This window comes from Mirounga angustirostris, unplaced genomic scaffold, assembly GCF_029215605.1.
Source record: "Mirounga angustirostris isolate CCGP_5_RB_7025 unplaced genomic scaffold, mMirAng1.0.hap1 SCAF_9, whole genome shotgun sequence".
Lineage (NCBI taxonomy): Eukaryota > Metazoa > Chordata > Mammalia > Carnivora > Phocidae > Mirounga > Mirounga angustirostris.
Window position 1 is genome coordinate 102,568,894 of NW_026991717.1, and position 20,161 is coordinate 102,589,054.

General features: G+C 37.5%; 2 protein-coding genes across 7 annotated transcripts in view; one reads left to right on the forward strand and one right to left on the reverse strand.

Annotated features, from left to right (window-relative positions):
• EXOC5 (exocyst complex component 5) overlaps positions 1-6,284 on the reverse strand; it is a 61,572-nt gene extending 55,288 nt beyond the window's left edge. Inside the window, exon 1 of one of the 2 annotated variants that reach the window (XM_045900931.3) lies at positions 6,040-6,281. In XM_045900931.3, the coding sequence (XP_045756887.1) occupies positions 6,040-6,066 (27 nt within the window). In that variant the 5' untranslated portion in view covers positions 6,067-6,281. Of the gene's footprint in view, positions 1-6,039 lie in introns of both variants that reach the window. The other variant, XM_045900932.3, reaches the window with a different exon arrangement.
• A 110-nt stretch (positions 6,285-6,394) lies between these two features.
• Positions 6,395-20,161, forward strand: part of AP5M1 (adaptor related protein complex 5 subunit mu 1) — a 28,206-nt gene continuing 14,439 nt past the window's right edge. For 2 of the 5 annotated variants that reach the window (XM_064571098.1, XM_064571099.1), the window contains exons 1-5: positions 6,397-6,815; positions 10,985-11,630; positions 17,409-17,636; positions 18,982-19,121; positions 20,002-20,087. In XM_064571098.1, the coding sequence (XP_064427168.1) occupies positions 6,742-6,815; positions 10,985-11,630; positions 17,409-17,636; positions 18,982-19,121; positions 20,002-20,087 (1,174 nt within the window). In that variant the 5' untranslated portion in view covers positions 6,397-6,741. Of the gene's footprint in view, positions 6,816-10,984; positions 11,631-17,408; positions 17,637-18,981; positions 19,122-20,001; positions 20,088-20,161 lie in introns of all 5 variants that reach the window. The other 3 variants (XM_045900934.3, XM_064571097.1, XM_045900935.2) reach the window with 3 other exon arrangements.

The following is a 20,161-nucleotide window of genomic DNA, read 5'->3' on the forward strand; positions in this document are numbered from 1 at the left end:
GTTAATGAATTACCTACTTTCTCAACTTCAAAAATTTGGAATTAACTCCTCAGTAACCAAATTCTTTTGATTCTTCTTCAAAATGTCTTACCAAATTTCTTGTCTTCTCTGTCCCCACTGAGTTAGGTCAGAATTTCACCTGCCTAGATTAATCAATCAACAGACAATTCTGGACTACCTACTAAATGACAAGAACTATGCCAGGTAGGGTACACCCTCTATATTCCCAACTATCAATCTCTTCCCCATCGAAAGCCATTCTTCACAGTAACGTTAAAATTATCTGCCTCTCCACTCCTCCCTAAAAAAGTCACACCAGCTCCCATAAGCATAGCCTTAAAGCCCTCTCGAAGATTCCCCCAAACTGCCTCTGTGGGCTCTATGAACCACCACTCCACATGCCTAAAACATGCATACACAGACCCTATCTCTTCTCAGTATTTCCCGAATACACCTCATCTTAAAAATTAGTCACTTCTGGGGTGCCTGGGTGGCTCAGTTGGTTAAGCGACTGCCTTCGGCTCAGGTCATGATCCTGGAGTCCCGGGATCGAGTCCCACATCAGGCTCCCCACTCAGCGGGGAGTCTGCTTCTCCCTCTGACACTTCCCCCTCTCATGCTCGCTCTCTCTCTCATTCTCTCTCTCTCAGATAAATAAATAAAATCTTAAAAAAAAAAAAAATTAGTCACTTCTGTCTCTGCCTTGGAATGCCCTTCTCCTGCTTGAAAAGTTTCTAATCTATCAATATCCAATTCATATGTCATTACTTTACGAAACCTTTCCTAATTATCCCAGGAAGAGATTCTGTACTTGTACTACACTGTATTATCTGTTAACATATGTCTCCCTATGATACCATAATAAGAAATGTATATTTTATTTTAAGAAATATATATTCTAGTCTTTGTCCTCAGCTCCTAAGACCTTTGTTTTTTCCTAAGTGATAAATGTGCTAGGCACATCTTTTGTTCTAATATTTGGTCTTTGACCCTGGTTCCTGACACAGAGCTCCTAAAGCCCTTGTAATTTCCTAAGTGATGTGGTTGATAGGAACATCTTTTTTTTTTTTTTAAGATTTTATTTATTTATCTGACAGAGAGAGACAGAGCGAGAGAGGGAACACAGGCAGGGGGAGTGGGAGAGGGAGAAGCAGGCTTTCCGCCGAGCAGGGAGCCCAATGTGGGGCTCGATCCCAGGACCCTGGGATTATGACCTGAGCCGAAGGCAGACGCTTAACGACTGAGCCACCCAGGCACCCCTGATAGGAACATCTTATGTGGAGCTCCTAAATCTTGTAATTTCCTGGGTGACAGAAGTGTCTTTTATTCTACTGAGGCAACAGGGCTCCTGGATGGGGCTGGTCACCAGAAAGATCAAGCATGATTAGAAGTCCCTCTACTCCTGAGTTAACTAAGTTAATAACTGATTATTCCTATGTGATGAAGCCTCCATAAAAATCCCTAAAGTATGGGGTCCAGAGAGCTTCCAGGTTGCTGAATACATCAAGGTGCTGGAAGGGTGGTATACCCAGGGAGGGCTTGAAAGTACTACACTCTTTCCCCCATACCTTGCCCTAGGCATCTCTTCCATCTGGTTGTTCCTGAGTCATATCCCTTTATAATAAACCAGTAATCTAGTTGGTAAATTGTTTTCCTGAGTTCTGTTAGCTGTTCGAGCAAATTATCAAACCTGAGGAGGGGGTCATGAGAACTCTTATTTTTAGCTAGTCTGTCAGAAGCACAGGTGATAACCTGGACTGCAACTAGTATCTGAAGTGGGGGCATACTTGTGGTACTGAGCCCTCAACTTGTGGGATCTGATGCTAACTCCAGGTAGACAGCGTAAGAATTGAAATGAATTGTAGAACATCCAGTCAGTGTCTGCTGGAAAACTGAACTGAAATGTTGTAGGTAAAATCCCCACACATCTGGTGTCAGAAATGAAGTACTGAGACTAGTCGTAGTGCTGAGAGAAAGAGTTTTTTTCCTTTCACTCCGCCAACTAGGTGTTTAACTTAAACTGTCTTTTAACTCCAGTACTTGAGATGACTTCTGCCCTAGTACTCAATAAATGTTTGCTGAATGAACACATTTTCTCAAATGCACGATAATTAATTAATTGGTAGCCAGGTTCCACACACAATTATCTAACAGCTAATATGGCTAAAAGAAGCAGCATTTCAGCAAATAGAAGGTAAAGGGGGTGGTCCACATTTCTATATCTCATGTTCATTACTATATATTTAGCTAGTTAATTGAACGAGAGATCTTTTTTCAGTAACTCTGTTTAAATACTTTGTAACTTAGTTTGAAAATCCAAGAAACATAAATGTATTTGTGTGCAAAAATGTGTTCTTGGCTATTTAAATTCTAATCTGGAGGTCAAACAACCATTGTTACCATAGTCAAATTACCTGACCTCAAATACAATTATCAAGGCACCTCCATTTACAGGAAAGAAAACACTTAAGTTCCTAATCCTGGCATTTAGGACCTCCACAATTAAACTCCAATTTACCTCACATGCCATTCCTCTTCTTCATGCATGCTATACTCCAGCCAAAGTGGAACTCTTCCCTTGCCTCAAGGATCTACACTTACTTCCCTTTATGTCTTGGATTTTATTGTCTGCTTTATTAGAAAGTCCCTTCCATCCAGTTGCACAAACTCAAATCTAACAGATCCTTAATATATCATTCAAATACCCCTTCCTATTCCTTTCCCACTTCTAGAGGTAATCTTCCCATTCTCTCAACTCCTATAGCACTTTATCTTTGACACCATTTATAACTTTATTTCAAGTGTACACAGTTATACATCTTTATTCTCTTCCCACATTAATAAGGGCAGGTTCTATATTAACTCAACATTGTCCAAAGTACATTGGAATTCACAAAATTAACAAGCAGTAGAAAATATAACAGTCTCATGGTCAACTAGTTTGGGAAATAAACTTCTCAGAACCTTTAATATACTAAGGTATGTTGTAACTTTCTAACAAAACAAAGTATGCCCATTTCCAAAACTTACTTGGCCTCTAAACCATTTTGGGTTTTCTGCAGCACATTTCATAGTATTACTATTTCTATGGCATGCCTTTGAGACATGCAGCCTCATTAATCTTGGCACCTTATCTTGAACTTAATAGGTATTCAACAAATATTTGTTGAATGAATGGGTAATTGACCCTGGTTAACAAAGAACTCTACCATAAAGGCAGCCTGCCCAAAAAGAAGACTCCAAGAATGACAGGAGAGAAAAATAGCAAGTGAGAGAGGAGTACAATGTCCTCAGTAGTGCAGTAAGAGAAGAGAGGAATACTTGTGACAACAGAGGAATTTACTACCCCAGCCACTTTTTATATGCAGGGAACTAATCTAAACCACGTAGGAATGCCTGTTTACAACATCCATCCTGAGGTAATCATTTAGAGTCACTGGAGATAGAATCTTTCAGAAAATTTGTCAACAAGGGTTGAAACTATGAAGGTATTCTTGTCAATTTCGAGGCTATACACTATTAAAGTAACTGAATCATCTATTACTAAAGCATTTCTGCCAACTGAAGAAATATCCTGGAGTTTGATTTTGTTGTATGAGGGTGTTTATGTTATAAAAGGAAGTCTCATAGGATCAACAATAAGATTTTAAAAGAAGTAGAGTTAACACTTATGAAATTTCATGGATTCAAAGCATAATTTTGTATTGATTTAACCTCTTTTTCAATGTGGAAATGAAAGCAGCATTCAACTTAATCGTGCATTAAGACCAGGATGTATAAAAACAAAATATCCTGACTACATCCTGACCTCTGTTTCCTACAGTTCTCCAGCTGTGACTAAGAAAGGGAAGAGAAAAAGACACTCCCTGATATGTCCTACAATCTAGATCCTATGGTAGTAGCAACAGGAAATGGCAGTGATGACTGAGGTTTGTTTTTTGTTTGCCTCCTCACTCTAAGGCAAAGACAAACTTTTCACTTAGGGATGAAAACTTATCCAAGAATAGAGTCCACTGGGGGCTGAAAAGATAAATACATTTCTTAATTGTAACTATTAACATTTAATTATAACTTTTAACGTAACAGGCTTTTAATTTTGATGAAGCAACAAGAGAAGGTCACATGAATTAAGATCTATAAGCATGTTTAAGGTTGCCCTATGAACCCTCTGGCCACAGGACTGGTCTGTCTCTGTCATCACTGATCAGTTAAGTGAATATTACTAGCTATGCATAACAAGTCACTCAGCTAAACTAAACCCTAATTTGGTTCAACTACTTTACTAAATAGCATGACCCTAGAAAGCAAATATATATTTACTTCTAAGAAAATAAATATATAGCTATAGATATATATACATGTATATATATCTACCTTCTCTCCCCTTTACCCTGGGGGGAAGGGGGGCAGAAATCAAATATATTTTCAATTAAGTTAGGTGGACTCATGTGGTCAAACATTTAAAGAAAAATAGACATAATACGGTCTTAGATACAACTGGGAATGTCAAGCAGGATTCATTAAATCACAGGTTAATGCCTTATGAACCATGTAAGAAAATAGTAAGTTTTCTATTAATAGTTGGCTGGTCATGTATTCATTTAGCAAATTAAAGATTTCAACTTCATAAAGTTTTCTACCTTTATAAGATGTGAAAGATAAAACAAGGAACGACAGAACTATTTAGTATCTTGCCCAGAAACACGCAGTAAAAGCTTTCAACAATCTCCCTGCTCCTGCATCAATCAATAAAGAGACGGCACAATTTTGGAATTAGAGAAGTTAATGCAATATACCTCCCAACACTTACATCTCAGAACATACAATTAATATTTCCAAATTCTTTCTTGTAATTATAATCCTTCACTCACAAATTACTATTTGATTATTAGTTATTGTAACAATGGTGTATGTTATTCCTCTCAACAAAAAGCATTATCTATCCAAGAGCTGACAGGAACCCCAAATATAGTAACAGTTACAAATGAAAAGTTCCCAATTGTTGTAAAAACTGTGGCATTCAAATTTTAAGCCAAAAAAACTGCTGACTCTTAAGCAGAAAAAGAATCAAATCTTCACTCGCGGAGAAATTCTCTAATGTCAACTGCAGTCTTCTCAATTATTACTTACACTTTTGTTATTCAATTTGAAACACAAGCACACACAAAAAGGGTCTTTGCTTCCTTTTTCTTTACATCTGTTTTCACTTGTTTCACAAAAAGAGATCCTTCATAGGTTTCGTTGTTTGGTGGTCCAATTGGAATTTTCCTATTCTATTTATCTCAAACATCACAGCTTCTTCTTACACTGAATTTCACTAAATTAAATTTTAAGTTTTAGAGAGTGAAAATGCTCCAGGAAACACGTTTGAACGCTCATTGTCTCAGGAGCTAAGGATTCTCTAGCTTGCCTTTACGTGGTTTTAAAATACATTTAAATTCCTTGAGACCCGAACGTGAATGTTAATTTCTAGTTTCGCCTCCCCTTTCAGTCTCAAGGGCTAAGTAGGCCTGTTATTGTCCTAAAAAACCACTTCAGCCTTTACGAATGTAAAGGAAAACTGGCCACTTGTAACGTTTACTAACGGAATAATTTTAATTACTCAACCGCAAGAAGCCCCCAGTCGTCCCAATCTCAGGTGGTCCCCTTAGAATATTACTCGAGGATCCAAGCGACAAGACGGGGCTCGCCCAACCTGAGGCTGCTGGCTCCTCTCTCCGCGCCCTGAGTCAGCCTTACCCACTTCTCATCCCGAGTACATCTTCCAACCCCTAAACCTCCGAAGCTCCTCTCCAGCCTGCGGACAAAACCAACCCTCCTCCTTTCGGACTCCAGGTTCCCTTCCCTGCTCACCTCCCCGCCCGCATCCCCAAGCCACCCCTCCCCCATTTCACGCTCCGCCCGCGCCGCCACCGGAGCCGCCACCCCACCCCTCGCCTCTCGCACCTTTCCTCCCCCGGCTGCGTCCGCTCCTCCGCCCGCCCACCTCGCTGTCCGCACCCCGGGCCTGCCACTCCCCGAAGAGCCGCCGGGACTCACCTCGAAGAGCTCGGCCGTCGTAGCCATCCCGGCCGGCTGAGAGGCTCGCCTCGCACTGGAAGCCGTCTCCTCTTCACATGCTGCGCCTCAGCGGCGCCGCGCACAGGTCCCCGCTCGGCTCGCCAGCTCTGGCTCCGGGCCGCCGCGGGATCCCCCACTCCCCACAGAGCCCAAGCGGGGCGGGAGGGCGGCCATGAAGCGAAGCCGCAGACGCCTGTCAGCTGCCTCCCGGCGCCGCCCGCGCCGCTCCCATTGTCACCGCCTCGTACGCCGGAAGTGGAGCTGCGCGCGCGGGGTTGGCTGTCGGGAGGGGCCGGAGAGGGAAGCCTGCAGCCGGGGAACCGCAGAGAGGCTCGTCGCTGGGGCGAGCGAGGAACCATGATCCTTGCGGGCCACCGTCCCGGAAGTGGCCCTTAGAGGAAGAAAGTACTGGGGTTCCTGGGGAGGAATGCTTCTCGGCATTCTAGATGAGGATTCACAGAACTTTTGTGGCATGTGTTGACAGGAGGGACTCAGACGTTTTAGTCACGCCACCTGAAGGAGCCAGCGTCTCTGCTGAGCCCAACCTGTTTGTGGTGGGACAGAAGGTGGCTCAGGTTGGGTGAGCCTCGGATCTTCTGGTAGGAGCCCCTCTGAGAAAGCCGGTCTGCGTCCTTTTTCCGTGGCGACCTTAGGGATGAGTTGATGCTTTAGTGGCTTGTCATGGCCCAGCGGGCAGTGTGGCTCATAAGCCACGAGCCGGGAACTCCACTTTGTGGCACCGTCAGATTCTCCAGGTAAATGCAGTTCGAATTCTCAGGGGTGATGGATCGGAGGGATTGATAATGTACTGTAGTTTGGGGATGTGTCTTTGTCCGCCGCCTTGGGCTAGTTACTTAACTTCTGTTTCATCTGTTTAATGGAAATTTTAACACCACTACTTAATAGTATTGTGAGAATAAAATGTGTTGATGTTTGGCACATATTATTACGTGTTTTTCAATATTAGTATTACTGTAATAAAAATTAACTTCACCTGCTTGGGATTGAGATGGAGATGACCAAAGGAAAGGAAAGGAAACTTACTGAGCACTGAACATGTTTCAGATTTTTCTACTTTCGTTAATAAAGATCATTCAAGGACATTTTAGCTCATTCTTCAGGAAAATCTTCGCTGAGCAGTAAAAGACTGTTATTTTCATATTATGTTTCATTCTTAGAAACTTTCAGGTGGATTACTTGAAAGTTCCTCATTGTTGAAGAAAATTGGAAAAGTACAAAAAATAAAATCATATTCACTTTTTCTTAGATTGTGTAGGCTGATCTGGTTCCACTTTTAGAATATGCCACATTCTATCAAAATAGCTCTGTGGTGAGAATTATACAATAACTCATGGTAAAATATAAGTGGCAGTCTGTAATCTGTATCACCTTTTATTCTTGGTGGCTATTGACAGCTCTTTCTTGCCATCATATTTATTCTTCCCTGAGGAAAGCTCTGTAGGGAGGTAGCATAGCTCTGCATTGAGATTGAGACAGATAAAGATGAGTGTGATTTTAAATGAAAGTGGTTGGCAATGTGGATATGAAAAATTCCCTCTTCACAACCTAAACATTTTTTGTTACTGAGGGTATCAGAGTTAAAGTTTGCCATTTTCTCCCAGGATACCTGGCTTGCTTTGTTGTTGTACCTTAAGTAAGGAGTTTAATAATATTTAATATGGTTCAGGAGCCTCATTGGTTGGTCCAAAGTACTTATATATTCCTTTGAGTATCTTTATTTCTGCCATTCTCCTCCTCCTCACAGGTAACTCTTACATGTTTGTTGCTATCCCTTTATTTTGTGTTTGTTGGTGCATTTTTCAAATTACACAATTAAGTGTGCTATAGACTTCATTTTCTTATATTTGCCAGACTTCTCAGCACTATTTTTAAGAAACATCCATGTTACTTTGTGTTCATCCAGAGCAGCGCTGTCCAGTAGAATTTTCTGCAATGATGGGCATGAGAAATGTCCTAAATCTATGCTGTTTAATATTGTGCCACTAACCACATGTAGCTATTGTGCTTTTGAAATGTAACTATTATAACTGAGGAACTCAGTCTTGTTTAATTTTAAGTTTAAATAGTCACATGTGGCTAGTGGCTCCTGTTTTGGACAGTGCAGATCTAAACCATTGCTCTTTTGTACTCTATGGTTTACATCCTCTATATTTTGCCTGTCCCCTTCCTCTAGTGATGATAATCCCAGGTTGCCTCCAACTCAGCCATCAGAATGGTGATGCAGTAGATATCCTCAAAAGGCTCATAGGGCCTATCTATGCTGATTTTGACTGAATATTGTGAAATAATTAGCTCTTCAGAATACTTTCTCCAGTCTCACTCTTCTCATCAGCAGTGAGCAAATGTTCCTATATCTCCATTCTTTCCTAACATTTATTCTACTTCTTGTCAATATTGCTATAAAGGATATCTTATTTTCATTTGCATTTCTCTGTGTAGCAGTGATTCTTAGCCCTTTCGATTTCCTTTTCTGTGGATTGCTTGTACATATCCTTGTCCATTTTATCTTTGAGAGTTGCTATTTGTCTGTTTGTTGGTTTTCATGTTAATTTTCTCCTGAAAATTAATTCATTGTGTATTCTTATGTATTCATCGTATATTCTCGATACTAGGCCTTTGTCATTTTTAGTTACTACAGATATTTTCTCTCATTTTGTCATTTTTAACTTTATATATCACTTGATTAAACAAACCACTAATTTTATTACAGTCAGAGTAGTACTTTGGGGGTTTTGTTGAGGTCATACTCTACCCTTATTTTCCAAAGCCATCTTCTTACATTATCGTCTCTTAACTTTATCATTTTATCTGTCATGTTTAGGTCTTTAATCCATCTTCAGATGTCATGTTAATAGAGGAATCCATTATATTTTTCTCTATAGTGTGGGCCAGTTTTCCTGTATGTTAAATGTATTTTTTTGGTATATATATATATTTTTTTCATTGATTTGTGGGACTATTGATAGTTGATTATGTTTCTCTTATAAATATTGGTCTGTTTCAGTTCTATTACTTTATTTGCCTATTCTTGGACCAGTACCATACTGTATTTATATCTGTGACTTTGTAACTTATCTTAATACCTTACAGAGATAAGATTTTTTTTACTGCTTATAAAAATAAGTTCCTTGAAGAACTCATTGTTGCTTTCAGATTTTTTTTTTTCTCATTGTACTCAGGATATTTCAGAAGAAAAATTCAGATATGTTTGGGTGGGTTTTTCAGCATCTCTGTGGAGGCAGCAAGTTGGGTTCAAATAATTCATCTGTCACTTATTAATTTTGCATCATTAAAGAAATTAGTTTTATTATTTTCCATTTTCTGAGCTCTTGGGCCTGGTGTAAGGGCTAAGCATACATACCCTGGCATATTACCCACATATATGCCAAAGGTTAATGGCCATCATTTAAGATTTTTAAAAGCAGATGGTCGTTCCTGTATGTAATTATGTTTTCCCAAAACAAAACTTGGTTTAGATTCAGATTTAGAAGTTTGCTGTCCAGATATATAGTAATAGTATCAGCTTCAGTATGGCTTAGTTTGGTATTTTACCCCATAATTGTAGGGCCAAGGTTTGAGTGCTATTTTAGAAAAGGTCTAGAATAAATCTAAAATGATAGGTTGAGTCATCCAATAAAAATATTTATTGAGCACATACAAGGTATTGTGTACAGTCCCAGATTAACTTCTTATCTTTACATCCAATATTGAGATTCTTACACTTAAGAAGGACTTTAATTATCCTCTAGATAGCCAAAGGGTAAAACACTGGGCTGGAGTTTAGTTCACAGTTCTCAACTGTTCTTATCCTGAGACCCAGAGAAAGAAATGGCATTCAGCTGCTAAGCCATTACTGGAGGGCTAGCTAAATCTTTTCCTTTCTCAATCAAAAAAGTACATCAGAATGTGAATGATAACTAATATAGAGATAACTTTGAATACATTCCTATTTTTCTTTTTAAAAATTATTAGTAAACATCAATATCTTATTAGGGGTATTAATGAAAAAAAATTATTTTGGCCAGGTGTGTTTTTGCTTCTTGATGAGAATTGCTGATATATTTAGATACTCCTTTATTGTACAAATAAGAAAATAGACTTAGGGAAGTTAGGTGACTTACACAGAAGTTAATACTAATAAATGACTTTGTTCTGGACATTAGAGTGGAGAGAAAAGGAATAGGGAAAGTACATCTTTTTTTTAAACTAAGAAAATGTGACATAACATTTTGTAAATGAGTAAAAGCATCTTACTCGGATTTTATTTCTATTACCTCATAATATCTTTCAGGGCCATAAAGATAAACATTTTTATTACTAAAGCATTCTTACATTTTAAGGAGTTGGCAAGAAGACTCAGGGTATTTGTTATTCACTATTAACTGAGTAGAATAGAACATTCCTTTTACATTTGTATCATCTCAGCTAGTGAATCCAAAATTATGGCAGGTTAAATTGAACCACTTCTTTGATTCTGCTCTACTAAGATGGAATCAGAAAAGAAAAAAAAGGCCTTAGTAGATGCCTAAAAAGTGTCCAAGTATACATTCCTGGCCTACCAAACAGGAATCTGAGTGACCAAGAAACTAGAATTTTGAATTAGAACCATGTACTTTACCTATTTAAAAAATTAACTAAATTGATCTATTTTCAGTAATAAATAATGACATTATAATTTGAGATAATATACCAAGTATACAACAGTTAGTTACTACAGTAGAAATTTAACGTGTGATACATTGTTTTGGTTGTGGATTTTGTGGGTGTATGTATTATTGTGTGTTTTGTTGTTATTGTTAGTCTTGTGTTTTGGGTTTGTTTTTGTTTTGGGGGTTTTTTGGATTTTTCTACTTTTATTTTCCTTGGAAGAACCATTTATAATATTTCTGTTTCCATAATTCAGACGGTATCCAACTGTTGAAAAACGAGCCAAAGTCTTCAATGGAACAAGTTATGTGCCTATTCCTGAAGATGGTCCCTTTCTTAAAGCACTGTTTTTTGAACTTAGATTATTGGATGATGATAAGGACTTCGTAGAAAGTCGTGATAGCTGTTCACACATCAATAAAACATCTGTCTATGGACTCCTAGTAGGAGGTGGAGAACTCTGGCCAGTTGTTGCTTTTCTGAAGAATAACATGATATATGCTTGTGTTCCACTAGTTGAACAAACTTTATCCCCTCGTCCACCATTAATTAGCATTAGTGGAATTTCACAAAGTTTTGAACTTCTTTTTGGGATACAGGATTTTCTTCACTTGGGTCAAAAAAATGAAACTGAGTTAAACACAAAATTGAACCAACTGCCTGATTTGCTTCTACAAGCTTGTCCATTTGGAACTTTGTTAGATGCCAACTTACAGAATTCATTGGATAGTATTAATTTTGCTTCTGTGACACATCCACAAAAACAGCCGGCCTGGAAAGTTGGAACATACAAAGGAAAACCACAAGTTTCTATTTCTATCACTGAAAAGGTAAAATCCATGCAATATGATAAACAGGATATAGCAGATACGTGGCAGGTTGTTGGAGCTGTCACTTGCAAGGTGAGATTTTCTCTGATACTTGTTTTATCATACCATTGAACACCTATGGAGAAAAGTAAAATTTTCTAACTTTATTTTACATTGTTATATGACATTCTTGATTTTTATCATAAACAGCAGTCATTAAATGTGTGAAATTTTGCAACATTACCTTTTTGTATTCCTTATGAATTGAATTTTTTTTAAAGATTTTATTTATTTAAGAGAGAGAGTGCACAAGCTGGAGGGAGAGGCAGAGGGAGAGGGAGAAGCGGACTCCCCGATAAGCAGGGAGCCCGATGCGGGGCTGGATCTCAGGACCCTAGGATCGTGACCTGAGCCAAAGGCAGACGCCCAACCGACTGAGCCCCTTATGAATTGTATTAGTTATATATGGCTGCATACTGAATTGTTCCATTATCCCCAAAATAAACATTTATTATCGTCATTGTTCTGTGGGTTAAGACTTCAGGAACAGCTTAGCTAGGAACTTCTAGTGTGGAGTCATGAGATCACAGTCAAAGCAGCTGGAACTATAGTTACCTGAGGGTTTGATTGGGGCTGGAAAATCTACTTGCAAGGTGGCTCACTCACATGGATAGCAAATTGGTGCTGGTTGCTGATGGGAGGGCTCAGTTCTTTTCCATGTGGACTTCTCAGTAGTCTAAGAATATCCTCACAACTTGGTGACTGGTTTCCTATGGATCAAATGATGAGAGAGAAAGAAAGAGAAGGCACAGGTAGAAGCTATTCTTTTTATTACCTCAGCTGAGGACAGATGACATCACTTTTACCACTTTTTGTTCATTAGAAACAGGTCACTAAGCCCACTCCACATTCAAGGGGACTAGAATTAGGCTTCACCTTTTGAAAAGAGTAAAAGAATTTGTGAAAATATTTTAAAACCATCATATTTGATATTTTCCATTTCCTCTAAAAGGATGAAATTGACAAATCTTTGAATTAATATCTAAAACCATTTTGAAGGGCTCTTATATTATTTAAAAAAGTTTGTAGGTTAATATAGTGTTCTCTGGTTTCAGGATAGAAAATAGGAAACGGCAATAGGAGTAACAATATAATTAGTAGTGAGGAGTGCCATTTTGAATAATGATCAAAAATTAAAGCCTTCCATAATTTCTGCAAGTACATATCAATAATATTTTTATATGTCCTTATTTTTCTGATATCCTTTATTCTCTGCACTTATGAATATAAACTTTTTAATAAAAATGTTGAGTGGCTATGTACAAATGCTCTAGATAAAAGTAGATTTCAAGAACAGAAAATTAGAACAGTCCTGGCAGACAAATTGGGTCTTTCTTTTCCTTTTAACCTTAAAGTAACTTAAGAGTTTATGTGTCTATTTTAAACTCACTTCTATCATGATCAAAAATACATTCCAGTTATTAACTTATTAGAAATAACTATTATAAATGATGGGGTGCCTCGGTGGCTCAGGTGGCTAAGTATCCAACTTTTGATTTTGGCTCAGGTCGTGATCTTAGGGTTGTGAGATCGAGGCCTGTGTCAGGCTCTGCACTGGGCATAGAGCCTGTTTAAGATTCTCTCTCTCCCTCATCTGTCCACCCCACCCCCAGTAAAAAAAAACAAAAAACAAAAAACTATTATAAATGGCTCTAAAATTGAGGTGTGCATGGATTATGTCATTCACAAATCTTAAAGTAGTTGAACCCTTCTTTCTCATAAGTCTGTGAAATAAAAGGAAAATTCACCATTTTTGTTTTTCCCTTCTGTGGCAATAAATAGGGAATATGTTATATATAAATTTGCTACTAATTAATATCATGGTGTTTAAATATCTCAGCTCATTGATAGGCTGACTGACCCTAGTTTATTGCTTATGGGAATTTTGGATTGGTTTCTATACAAATTATCATGATGGAGAACTTTCTTCTTTAAAAAACTTTCTTCTAAAAATAAAAAGAATGGGGGTGTGCCATAATCCATGCACTAAATGTTTCTTTAAGCTTGTATGTAAATAGTACATCTGTTAGCCAAACATTTTTTTTAAAGTTCTTCAGGAGGTTAGTATTTAAAGTTTTATTATGAAGCCTATTATAAATGGAAATAATTATCTTCATTTAATCTTAGTCCTAGTAGAAAACCTGGTGAACCAAAAGCCAGTGGACTGAAGTTCTAGTCCTCATTCCACCACTAATTCTTTGGTGTCTTTGGAAAAGTCATAATTTTTACAATCTTTTCTCATTTTTAAAATCAGGTAAGTTCCTAGGTCCCTTCTGTTTTCCCTTCACCTAGTTAAAAGTGAGATTTACATATGCCAGATTGGCTTAAAGGGTAGTACCCAGGTTTCATCTAGAATGACTGTCCTCATTCTCTAGTAAATGACTGATGATCTGGTATTTTAAATCACTAGGTAGCAGATAATCCATTGGTGGCTTCCGTAATGGTTGCAATTTTCTGATCCCTCTAAGAATCTTAGACTGATTTAATAAGCATAAACTGAATATTTAAATATTATAATAGTATTTGCTATTAATATTTGCTCATTTTATTATCTCCATAAATATCTGTCAAAAAACAACTTTTTTTTGTTCTTTCTAGTTCACATATAGAGTGAAGTCGCAGAGTTTGAAACTCAAAACATTAAAATATTTTTTTTCATGACTGCATAGTAATTTATTTACTTTTTAAAATTTTTTTAAATTTTATTTTATTATGGTATGTTAATCACCATACAAAACACTAAAGTATTTTTAAGTTTTGTGGTAAGGTTATTGGACATCTTTATTTTCAAATGTGATAGACATTATTGTAACTGTTACCAAAAAATCTTTATGAGGTACTACTACCTGGTACTGTTCATAATGCCTGCCGGCTAAGTGTTTACATTGTATAGCAGATATATTCTTGAATTCACACATATGTCAAGCAGTAGATAAAACGTAAGAAAGTGAATCATGTCACATTGGAATGGAAAACAAAGGTAGGGTACACAGTTAGAGAAAGATGCCCATTCAGTAAACATTTTTTTGAGTGTCTCTTATATATAGCAATGTGCTAGGCACTAGAAATACAAAGAAAAATATAACAGTTCTTGCTCTCAAAGAACTTAAAGCTTCAAGAGGGAAACAAACAGGGCACAGACAAATATCTATAGGGGGTGAGCAGTTATTGCATGATGCGGACTATGTATATGATAGTAGAACTACCTGCTTGCATTTGCAGCTAAGCATTATACCTGCTAAATTCTATTAACTCTTAAAATATTTGTTCAAAATGGTGTTGGGAAAATTGGATAGCCACATGCAGAAGAATGAAACTGGACCATTTCCTTACACCACACACAAAAATAGACTCCAAATGGTTGAAAGACCTCAATGTGAGACAGGAGTCCATCAAAATCCTAAAGGAGAACACAGGCAGCAACCTCTTTGACCTCAGCTGAAGCAACTTCTTCCTAGAAAAATCGCCAAAGACAAGGGAAGCAAGGGCAAAAATGAACTATTGGGACTTCATCAAGATAAAAAGCTTTTGCAAAGCAAAGGAAACAGTCAACAAAACCAAAAGACAACCGACAGAATGGGAGAAGATATTTGCAAATGACATATCAGATAAAGGGCTAGTATCCAAAATCTATAAAGAACTCATCAAACTCAACACCCAAAGAACAAAGAATCCAATCAAGAAATGGGCAGAAGACATGAACAGACATTTTTCCAAAGAAGACATCCAAATGGCCAACAGACACATGAAAAAGTGCTCAATATCGCTTGGCATCAGGGAAATCCAAATCAAAACCTCAATGAGATACCACCTCACACCAGTCAGAATGGCTAAAATTAACAAGTCAGGAAACGACAGATATTGGCGGGGATGCGGAGAAAGGGGAACCCTCCTACACTGTTGGTGGGAATGCAAGCTGGTGCAGCCACTCTGGAAAACAGTATGGAGGTTCCTCAAAAAGTTGAAAATAGAGCTACCATATGATCCAGCAATTGCACTACTGGGTATTTACCCCAAAGATACAAAAGTAGGGATCCGAAAGGGTACATGCACCCCGATGTTTATAGCAGCAATGTCCACAATAGCCAAACTGTGGAAAGAGCCAAGATGTCCATCGACAGATGAATGGATAAAGAAGATGTGGTATATATATATACAATGGAATGTTATGCAGCCATCAAAAGGAATGAGATCTTGCCATTTGCAACGACGTGGATGGAACTGGAGGGTATTATGTTGAGTGAAATAAGTCAAACAGAGAAAGACATGTATCATATGATCTCACTGATATGAGGAATTCTTAATTGCAGGAAACAAACAGGGTTGCTGGAGTGGGGGGTGGGGTGGGAGGGATGGGGTGACTGGGTGATAGACACTGGGGAGGGTATGTGCTCTGGTAAGCGCTGTGAATTGTGCAAGACTGTTGAATCTCAGATCTGTACCTCTGAAACAAATAATGCAATATATGTTAAAAAAAAAAAAAAGAAGAAGAAGGTAGCGGGAGGGGAAGAATGAAGCGGGGGAAATCGGAGGGGTAGACGAACCATGAGAGACGATGGACTCTGAAAAACAAACTGAGGGTTTTAGAGGGGCGGGGGGTGGGAGGATGGGTTAGCCTGGTGGTGGGTATTGAGGAGGGCACATTCTGCATGGAGCATTTTGTGTTATGCACAAACAATGAATCATGGAACACTTCATCTAAAACTAATGATGTAATGTATGGGGATTAACATAAGAATTAAAAAAAAAAATTCAGATCTACCAAACAAAACACATCAATAAGCCTTCTATGGCCCAATTGGCTAGTTTTAATTGGGTGCTTTAATAGAGGTAAATGTCAAGTTAGAGTTGAGGTAGAAAGGAAGAGCCTTTTTACCATGAACACACAAGTAAGGTATATCATTCTGGTTAGGTCAGAAAAAGAGCCATTACAAGGGTTTTGGGAGTCAAGGTATTTAATATAGGATTTAGGGCTTACTAAAAATAACAGTTAATTTAAAACTTTATGAAAGTGTGAAAAATAATTTTGAATTCTGTGAAGCTCATACCAGGTGTAAGAGGAGTTGAGAGAATAAAAATTCTGATCTTCTGGCTGCAGCCTTCCAGAAACAGTCACTAATGACTTTAGTCTGGAGAAGCCAGAATTCACAGATAAGTCTGAGATGCCACCATGTCTATCTGTTACAGCCTCAAAGCAGAAATTCATGGAAAGTTCTGAAAAGTGCTGCATCTGGCCACCACATCCTTAAAGCAGGAGCTGAGAGGTCTGTGAAGCTGTCATATCCAGCTTCCATAACCTTCCAAGAATACTGGCTTCCCAGTTGCAGGGTAGAAAATGATTAAAGAGGTAGATGGGAGCCAAACAATGAAAGGCTTAAAAGTCATGCAAAACTGAGGGGAAACTATTGAAAGATCTTGAGCATGGATACCATATATTTAGAATTCTGTTGGTTCCAGAAGATGGATTGATTAGAGGAAGGCGAATCTAGATGCATTTAGAGGGCTGTGATAAAAATTGTAGGGGCCTGTACCAGTGTGTTTGCAATAGGAATGGAGAGATGTCAGTGGACTTAAAATAGCTTTTTAAGGGTTTAGGTGTAAGCAGAGGGCTCTAAGAAGTCTCTCCTAGTTCCTGCTTGGTATCTGAGAGTATAACAGAACCACTAACCCGAACACAGAAAGCAAGAATAATACCTTGAAATAAAAATGAGTTAAGTTACGGGAAATGACTCAGATAAATTTAGAAAAGCCTCACCCAGAAGATGTATGCCTCTAAGATCTTGGTAATATCTGTTTCTGTTTCCATTACAGTGTGACTTAGAAGGAATCATGCCAAATGTTACCATCAGCTTGAGTCTCCCCACCAACGGGTCTCCACTTCAGGATATTCTAGTTCATCCTTGTGTGACTTCTCTTGACTCTGCTATTCTGACTTCTAGTAGCATTGATGCAATGGATGATTCTGCATTTAGTGGACCTTACAAATTTCCATTCACTCCTCCTTTAGAGTCATTCAACTTATGCTACTATACTTCGCAGGTAAACAACCTTGGAAAAGTTGGAACTTTGCTAATCTTCATATTTATGAATTCTGTTGTAAGCAAATCATTCATACTTTTGGCCCACATGAGAACTTTTCATTATTAACCAGATAGTAATTGATGAATGAAGATGAAGATTCAGGTCTTTGAATAAGATACTTCTTCTCTCTGGTGTCTGTAATAGCACTGAATGGTTTTCAAAGTCATGGGATCTTTTTTTTTTTTAATGTTCCTTAATAAGGACTCCATGGTCATAGGATAGATCCTGATATAACTTAGTCATGGTTTGAATTATAACATAAAATTCCTGTAATCCCAGGCAACTGGGGTAACAAATACATAATATTATTTATAGATACTGTCTGTTAAATAACTGTTTTGTCAGACATTGTCCTAGGCACTTTACATGTTTTTTCTCCAGTACTTTTAAAACCCTTAATATAGGTATTACTGGCCCCATTCTACAGATAAGGAGAGTCTCAGAGAAGTTAAATGACATGCCTAAGGCCTTATAACTAATAAGTAACAGAGTCTGGATTGAACCCAGATTTTCCACACTCCAAAACCCAACTTCCTTTTTACTATACCATTTGTCTTTTGTCCTAATTATGAATCAATAGTTTAGAAAACCTACTCAAGCTACCTTACATAAAGGGAATTTATTTTGATAATATAAGAGGCAATCTGAGCGTCATTCAAGGATAAAAAGTAGACCCAGCCTGTACTGGGAATAGAACCAGAAAATCAAAATTAAAATCACCCTGTACTAAGTGTCTATACTGTCTGTCTCATCTCTCAGTTTTCTCTTCCAGCTGGTTTTCTCTGCTTCCATATGACCTATAACTCTAAAACCTTATGCTACATAGAGTCTATTTATTACTTCAAATATACCAGAAAGAGTGATTGGCTTACTTCAGCCTACAGATAGTTTCTCCTTCAATCAGTTACTGATAACCAGTTGAGTAAGCTACTGCTGAGCTGGGGGTGGGGGAGTCACAAAATACACATAGGGAACTGTGAGCAGGGCATCAGTGAACATTATGTCTAGTGCACATCTTATGTTGCAGGTCATAGAGAACCTGGAGGAGGGGAACCTGGATGAGCAAGCAAGGAAAAACAATGTATTGCAAACCTTTGTAAGGCACCTTTCTTATCTCTGGAAACAGAGAAGGAAAAATCCCTGCCTTTAGAACGATAATGGCTCCCTCATCTATTATCAAAACAGTGTAGAGTAATCTACACATAATAACTACATTACTACAGGCCCTTTTCTCAATCATCATTGGTATTTTAGACCCATTAACCTGAGAATTATACAAAAATTTGTTTATGTTTGTTTCCAGGTCCCAGTCCCACCAATTTTGGGTTTTTATCAAATGAAAGAGGAAGAAATACAAGTAAAAATAACAGTTAACTTAAAACTTCATGAAAGTGTGAAAAATAATTTTGAATTCTGTGAAGCTCGTATACCTTTTTATAATAGGTAAGAATAAAACAACCTGGTACCATGATTTCTGCCTTTCTTAGTACATTCCCATTGCCCTATAGTAAATTATTTATCTTTGTTTTTTTACCTTATCTTTAAGATCTAAAAACTTTATTCAAATGAATGCTGATTCTGAACCAAAATTCAGTCATAAAAATAATCTCTTTACCTTTAAATGTGTCTTCATTTCTCTAGTTAAACTTACTAGTCAATACAAGAAGGCATGTGATGTAATGAGCACTGGGTATTATATAAGACTGATGAAACACAGACCTGTACCTGAAACCAATAATACATTATATGTCAATTAATTGAATTTAAATTTAAAAATGTTAATAAATAAATAAACTTACTAGTAAATACAAACTTAAGCCAATGTAACTTCTTTAGGGATTATTTCACTACTAGCTTTATTTCTAGCAATTTCTCTGTGCTCTACATAGAAGTCAAACCCAACTATCAGCTACCTGGTGAATTAAGCCAATGGTAACATAAGATTACGTCCTCAACAGTTCTGCTTTTAAATTTGTTCTGCAGCATAGTTCTTTTCATAGGATGCCTAAAGATACAGTGAAATTATAGTTTTAATGTTATGTCATTCCATATGACTGTATTAATATGTTCTATATGATTTTATAGTTGTGTTCAGAATTAATAATGAAATGTCTATCATCACCAAAAATATTTATTGTGGTTTTGGTGTTTTTTGAGATATAATATTTATTATTTGTTCTACTTTATTCTGCAAACTTCAATATATAAATCTGCTTTTATGCAGTCCTTCTATTAAGTAACACTAGCTGGATTTGACTTAGATCTCTTTAGACTCTTCTATGATCATTTTTTTCTTTCTATTTTGTCCTTTTCTTTTTTAAAGAGGTCCAGTCACACATGTGGAATACAAAGTTAGTTTTGGCCAGCTTGAAGTATTTCGAGAGAGAAGCTTATTGATCTGGATTATTGGTGAGCTTTTATTTATTGACTTTTTAAATTCATTTGTTGTAGAATCTACTTACTTTAAAATAGTTAACTGGTAC